The sequence below is a fragment of the Amphimedon queenslandica genome, unplaced genomic scaffold (genome assembly GCF_000090795.2).
Source record: "Amphimedon queenslandica unplaced genomic scaffold, v1.1 AMPQUscaffold_13278, whole genome shotgun sequence".
Classification (NCBI taxonomy): Eukaryota; Metazoa; Porifera; class Demospongiae; order Haplosclerida; family Niphatidae; genus Amphimedon; species Amphimedon queenslandica.
This window is the reverse complement of record NW_003546486.1, coordinates 1-7,195: the sequence shown is the minus strand read 5'-3', so window position 1 is coordinate 7,195 and position 7,195 is coordinate 1. Positions and strand designations below refer to the sequence as shown.

Sequence of the window (7,195 nt, the reverse complement as noted above, 5' to 3'; positions counted from 1 at the left end):
AGGATCCCCTACCAGGGTTCTGTCTAGAAATAAATTAGAAACTAATATTGTTCCTTTTAAATTTATGTACACCATACTAGTAGACTACAATATCATGCTTTATGTATGGTCATTAGTATTAATTGGATGGTTGGTCTAAGTGATGAACTGGTTGGTTCATTTGTTGAGGTGGTTGTCCTGACCACCATAGGCAGAACTATGCTCTATTATTTTACTACACATGTACAGCACATGCTCAGACACGTACATGTACATGTTCATGTACATGTACGTGTACTATTGTTTTGTCCAACTTAATAATAACAATGAACTCAGTTATGGCCTCCGATACAGATTGAAATTAAACCACACGTACAAGTACATAAGCTAAATTTACATGCACACAAATCAAGTCAACATGTAGATGTACATGTATTCTGATTAATTCCGGTTCATAGAAATACAAACAAAACCTCTTAACTAGTTGGCACACATTTTAATCATTGGCTGTACTTACTTCCTTACATTTCGTATGTACAGCTACATTAAGACTTACATGTGCTTGGATTGGTGACATGTACATGTACTTACCTGTTACAGAACTATATGTACATGTACATGTATATAAATGAACTCTTTTGTAATAAAAGAACCCATTCAGACTCACTTTTACTTTCTTCTTTGCACCAGCAGGTCCTTCTTCAGGTATATCGTCAGACACTGCTCCCCTCACAATTTTGAGTCCCCCGATATGTCTATCAATCTGTTCCATCCTTCTCGCTTCCTCCTCGTGTCTCTCTATGCTCTGGAGCCGCTTCTGAGCCCTTAACATGTACATGGTTCCCTTCTAGTGTAGACAGAGCTGTCTTTTAGTCCAGATATCAGTGAGTTGAGTGGAATATGAGCAGCAAAGCCAGCAAGGTTACTTATTACACACCCCAACAATTTTAACCCTCTCTCTTTATTACTCATATAACGTCATAATGAAAAAAGGGGGCGTGCCTTAAGCTGCTTTTAATTTATTTACGTTACGTAATTACAAAAATGAGGTATGACATGTATGATCACTATAGTACATGTTATCAACTGTTCCATTATAAATTGCTTATCTTTTATAGATGCTTGTAATCTTGCCTGCTTCTCCTGTAAGGCTCTTCAAGCTTCTTCAGTTGGCATGTGAGGCTAGGAGGATTAATGGTGAAGATGTGCCAACTTCTTGTAAAATAAATGTCATACTAAAGTGAGCAATATTTTTAAAAAGGACTAAAAATTTTTAAAGTTCTGTTGAGTTGGTAAGGCACAGACCCACCATACATGTACACAAGACAAGATCTTCAACTTTTTACAAATTAAAGCATACCTACACTCCTAATAAATCATCCAGATTTTTTATTTTAACCAGCTTCATGTTCTCTATAATTCTTTCTCCCTTCTTGATCCTTCCCTATCTCTCTCTACATTAATGTTCCGTATTAAATCTTATTTTTATGAACATTTTCTAAATAATTTTGACCCTTCTAATCCTTGTACCTTTGATGTATGTTGTCCCTGTGCTAAATGTTATTTTTCTAAACCCTCTGTTTCTTGTTTTTCGTAGTATGTGTCTTTCCTTTCTTTTTGTTTCTTTCCTTTCTTTTCCTATTCCACTCTTTCCCTCTCTTTCCCTTCCTCTACTCTTCTACCCATTACTTATTAAAGGCTGCTCTCTTGTAGTCCTTCAGCACTTTCTCAACCTTTTTGTTTCTTCTTAATTAAGTGTTTTATCTTGGTATATTTTGTATGTGCTGTAAAGTTGTTTAATAATAAATAATAGTAATAAACACCCGGGTATACGCCCCTGTTTCTGTATACCGTATAGCAGGAAATTTTGGAGGGACTAAAATTTGGCGAATTGCTAAATTTTGGTGATTGGTGGATTTTAATTTGGCGAATTGGTGGCCATGTGCCATTGAGCATGCGTATAATGGCTCAAAATGGCGAATTTTTATTTTGGTGAATGGCTATCAAAATGCCAAATTTGCCAAATTTAATTCCCTCCAAAATTTCCTGCTATATGGTATCACTTTTTTCATACTACTGTATACAATGACTCCAAGAAGAGTGCTCTGATAAAAAATAAACTAGACTATCAAGGAGTTCAATGTTTTACACTATTAATTATTTGATATATAAAATTAGTATTTTGAGTTTTATGTAATATATATATAGCACTTTTGCCCATAAAATTGCTGTTTTCTTTCCTCTAATAAAGACATTTGTCACTATAACTTTTTATCACCGTATAGCGTGTGTATTTCCTGGGGAAAATATTTCACAAAAATCGCCTTTCAACCTATTCACAAGAAAAAATTTTGCATTTTCTTCTACTGACCATTATTAATATGATAAAAAATAATTTTCATAGATAACAATTTTCATGAATTTTTAAAACTGAAATTAGCAAAATTAAATCTCCATGAAATATACTCCCTAGTCTCCCTATATATGGTATACAAGTTAAAATTCAAATACCTATGGAATGATATTAGGTAACACTAGAATAGTCAAATCACCTTCATTATGATGTTGAGAGACATTCTTCCTATTTGCCCAAGCATGAGCTGTCTGCTATAGCAATGTATCTGTTTTGTAGTTCATATTCAGTGTTTTATGAATTTGTAATCATTATTGATCACACTTGCCTCTCAAATACCAGTAAATCTATTGATACAGAAAGACGCAATCATATTTCCAAACAAAACATAGTAGGCGGTCTCCACAATCATTATGAATCCCTATGGTTAAATTGGTTATTGTCATCTGTTATAACACTATTGAGATAAGGGTACAAAAAATGTTTTTCTAAGCATTCTCATTTCAGAGCAAATATTGACTGCAAATGATGGTACTTAGTAACATAAAAATTAGCCTAAGGATAGATGCTCAGAGATACCCCATTTCCAACTCTATTATCTAATAATATGTGCTGAATCTGCTGATGGTGCATGCAGGTGTATAAAGGAAGTTACATTCTTACCTGATAAAAGATAATTGGTGAAGAATGCAAACATTGACAATACCAGCACTATCATTAAGAATCATAATATACAGTACCATTAGTATGTACTAACACACAGTTGATATTACTAATATGTCATGCAGTATATTGTATTATGTAGACCTTATACTATAGTTAGGAATGATCAATTAGGAGTGCCTGGAGTGGTCACTGTGGTGGCTGCAATTAGTGAACAGTGAGTCTACAGTCTACGCATCAAAGGCCTTGGGTTTCTGTATAATTGCATATTTAGTGGCTTCTATGATGATATAAAAGTGGTAGACAGACAGTAGGAATAAGTATAATCATTGCAATAGAGAAACAAGTCAAACAACGGCATCAGAGCATCATGGGATCAGGACTCCTAACAGGAACCATACTAGTAAGATCAATATATATGATAGTGTATGGTACTATCTTTACAGGTTATACTGAGTACATGTTATACAAATGGACTAACATTGAATGACTTGTACCCATATGGTACAGAACATGGGGACACCATGAGGACTGGAGATAGTCCCCCCGTAGCACCATTACAGCCTTCAATTGATAATTTAGTTGGACTTGGTCCAGCTGGACTTACAGCAACAAGATACAGAGTTAGTAGCTACACACACACACACATGCACACCCACACACACACACATTATTAGTACTTTAGTTTGTATTGTAGTGCAATTGTACACTAACCATTATCTGTTCATTTTATTAGTAACACAAGTTATTGATCATTTCTCAGTTTATAGCATTTACTTATACTATTTATAGGTTATACGTAATGGGTACCTGGCAATTGCAAGCGATGATTTAAATAAACGTATCGATTTGAATTTGCTCACTCTGCCTTCAGCAAGTGATTTTTCCAATACTGAAGTATATGGTAGGACTACTGCTGATCCAGGGCTGATAAACAGAGCAATGGATCAGATTAATGAAGCATTTCCTAATACTTTCTGCAGTACATCTCCTCCTACACAATTAATAATAGCAACTTGGATAGATTATCTAAAAGCTAGCACAAACCTAGTTAGTTAATAATACATGAAATACTGTTAATAATAGCTAGCTAGCTACACTCTAATCACTTTATTCATTATTATTGTTAGGGCAGTAACTTCCAGGCAATTGTTGTAACTAATGGAAGCATTACATTTGGTATTGCTCTATATGTCAATGTACGCATTGCCACAGCTATTATCACTGGAATAAGTTCAATAGTTAACGTTTATGTACCACCTGATCCATCTTTCTTTCCATTTGGCACTGATGTCATGGATGCTCCTACTATGATGTCCAATAGCACCACACCAGGGACATATATATTTTCAATGAATGATATATTACCAGGTATGATCACTGTAGTACATGTATCAACTGTTCCATTATAACTTGCTTATCTTTTATAGATACTTGTAATCTTGCCTGCTTCTGTAAGGCCAGGCTTTTTCAATTCGCATGTGAGGCTAGGAGGATTAATGGAGAACATGTACCAGCTTCTTGTAATAACTAATGACATTTAATTGTATTGTATTTTTTATTGTTTTAGTTAAAAATAAAGTCAATTTTATACTTTAATAGTAGATAATAGAGTAGAGATTTATAGTTGTTATTTTACCAACATTAATTTTATTATTATTTTTGTCATAAATTATTTTTAATAATTATTTTTTTACCAAAGTAATGTCAGACAAGGAAAGGAAGAGAGAGGGAGAGAGAGTGTCAAAAAGAGATTGTAATAGCTTTTGATTATAAAATCAACTAAGAGACAGTACAGCAGGTACTATATAAAAAGAAAGATCCTATTTCAACAGATAAGCTGTATTACTATATACTGCTGGTGGTAGGTGTACACGAATATACTTTAGGAGTACATGATGAAGTAGTGTTGAAGAATGCAAGCATTGACAATACCAGTAATTAGTGACAATTAAGAAATCTTACCATTATCTATTATCATGTGACAAGTAGTATGTACTAACATACATAAAAATTTAATAATGCTGTTGCCAACTTCTGTAATTATATACAGAAACCAGTGAAGGGCCTTTGATGTGTAGACTCGCCATAGCTCCAAATACAACACTTCATCACTGATTGCACTTTAATCAAAATGACAGCAGTTTTCTTGTACTCAATGTCTGAGAAACGTTTGGTTATTATTATTATTATTACTTCTTGTGTTAGCAATGTATTCTTCTCATTCCACATACAGAATCTTGTGGATGATTTCCATCATGCATCCTGATACAATCAAAAAATTTTGGTTGACAAAAATTTGGAGCTCAATTATATCATCAGCAAGTGCTATATATCTAATAGCAAGAATACATAATATTATGTACTCTTGCTAATAGTCACACAACATTCCTTTGAGATCCTTTCTGCCCAACAACAATGCAGCCATGCAGTACTATCATGGTACAATACTGTGTATGTATTAGTACTATGGTACTAATACATAGGTACTATGATGCAGACAAACACAGATGTTGCTAAACAGGTAACCAGAGGTGATGAAAGGTAGTTTCCAATCCCTTTCATTTACTCTAATGTCTATGATGGAGTAAGTGTATATTCTCAAAGGCAATTTATATATACATATTTGAGTCAATTATTGCTGTCTTTGTAAAGCATAAATTGGTGAAGAATGCAACCATTGACAATACCAGTGATTAGTTTTAAAAATTATACGATTATCTATCATCATGTTACAAGCAGTATACGGTAATACAGTATGTACTGACACACATGTACCTGAACACAGTTGATATTACTAATGTCAGTATAATTTGTATTATATTTGTAGAGCTACATTGATAAGCCTTAGAGTGGTATTATTACATTTTATTATTACATTTTCTGATTCTTATTGATGCACTTATGCTGTGTAGCAAGTTTAAGTTGATTCCAATTTCAATTTTTCAAGTTACAGCCATTTTAAGAAAATGACAGAATCCTGGAAAATACCCAAGGCTATAGCCCATGGTTTTTTCCAAAAAATGGCTCCAAAAATACTCCCAATTTTTATTACATTTTTTGATACATATTGATGTACTTATGTTGTGTAGCAAGTTTGAGCTGATTCCGACTTCAATTTTTAAAGTCACGGCCATTTAAAGAAAATGCCAGAATCCTGAAAAATACCCAAGGCTATAGCCCATGGTTTTTTCCAAAAATGGCTCCAAAAACACCCCCAATTTTTATTACATTTTCTGATACATATTGATGTACTTATGCTGTGTAGAAAGTTTGAGCTGATTAGACTTCAATTTTTGGGAGTTATAAGCATTTTAAAAGTGGCCAAAATACTCTGATATTGATTGGTATTTAGCCATGCAAAAATACTGCTAATTAACTAATCGTCATAACTGTGTCTCCATTATGGAGAACATGTACCAGCTTCTTGTAATGCCTAATGACATTTAATTGTATTGTATTTTTTGTTGTTTTAGTTAAAAATGAAGTCAATTTTATACTTTAATAGTAGATAATAGAGTAGAGATTATAGTTGTTATTTTACCAACATTAATTTTATTATAATTTTTGTCATAGATTATTTTTAATAACTATTTGTAACAAAATAAATGTCAGACAAGGAAAGGAAGAGAAAAGGAGGGAGCGTCATAAAGAGATTGTAACAGCTTTTGATTATAAAATCAACTAAGAGACAGTACAGCAGGTACTATATAAAAAGAAAGATCCTATTGAAACAGATAAGCTGTGTTATTATACACTGTTAGTGGTAGGTGTACATAAATATACTTTAGGTGTACATGAAGTAGTGTTGAAGAATGCAAGCATTGACAATACCAGTAATTAGTGACAATTAAGAAACCATACCATTATCTGTCATCATGTTACAAGTAATATGTACTAACATGCATAAGAATTTAATTTTGCTGTTGCCAAATTCTGTAATTATAATACAGAAACCAGTGAAGGGCCTTTGATGTGTAGACTTGCCATAGCTCCAGTTACAATACTTTGTCACTGACTGTACTTTAATTAAAATGACAACTGTTTTCTTGTACTCAGTGTCTGAGAGACGTTTGGTTATTATTTCTACTTCTTGTGTTAGCAATGTATTTTTCTCATTCCACATACAGAATCTTGTGAATAATTTCCATCATGCATCCTGATACAATCAAAAAAATTTTGGTTGACAAAAATTTGGAG

At 33.1% G+C, this 7,195-nt stretch overlaps 2 protein-coding genes across 2 annotated transcripts in view; one reads left to right on the top strand and one right to left on the bottom strand.

Moving 5' to 3' along the window:
• LOC100633394 (uncharacterized) overlaps window positions 1-939 on the bottom strand; it is a 9,642-nt gene extending 8,703 nt beyond the window's left edge. The window contains exon 1 of the mRNA XM_003388208.3: window positions 647-939. Within this exon, the coding sequence (XP_003388256.2) occupies window positions 647-817 (171 nt within the window). The 5' untranslated portion in view covers window positions 818-939. The remainder of the gene's footprint in view (window positions 1-646) is intronic.
• A 154-nt stretch (window positions 940-1,093) lies between these two features.
• LOC100633265 (uncharacterized) lies at window positions 1,094-4,594 on the top strand. Its single transcript, XM_003388207.3, has 6 exons — window positions 1,094-1,219; window positions 3,152-3,398; window positions 3,442-3,618; window positions 3,788-4,045; window positions 4,126-4,366; window positions 4,426-4,594. Exons 2-6 carry the CDS (start codon window positions 3,366-3,368, stop codon window positions 4,527-4,529), a joined length of 813 nt encoding a protein of 270 aa, XP_003388255.1. The 5' UTR covers window positions 1,094-1,219; window positions 3,152-3,365; the 3' UTR covers window positions 4,530-4,594.
• The last annotated feature ends 2,601 nt before the right edge of the window (window positions 4,595-7,195 follow it).

Bases quoted from the DNA above. Each gene is read 5' to 3' on its own strand.
- LOC100633265 (XM_003388207.3), top strand. From the start codon at position 3,366: ATGGGATCAGGACTCCTAACAGGAACCATACTA. The intron at 4,046-4,125 runs GTTAGTTAATAA...TATTATTGTTAG, and splicing joins TAAAAGCTAGCACAAACCTA to GGCAGTAACTTCCAGGCAAT. The intron at 4,367-4,425 runs GTATGATCACTG...TATCTTTTATAG, and splicing joins AATGAATGATATATTACCAG to ATACTTGTAATCTTGCCTGC.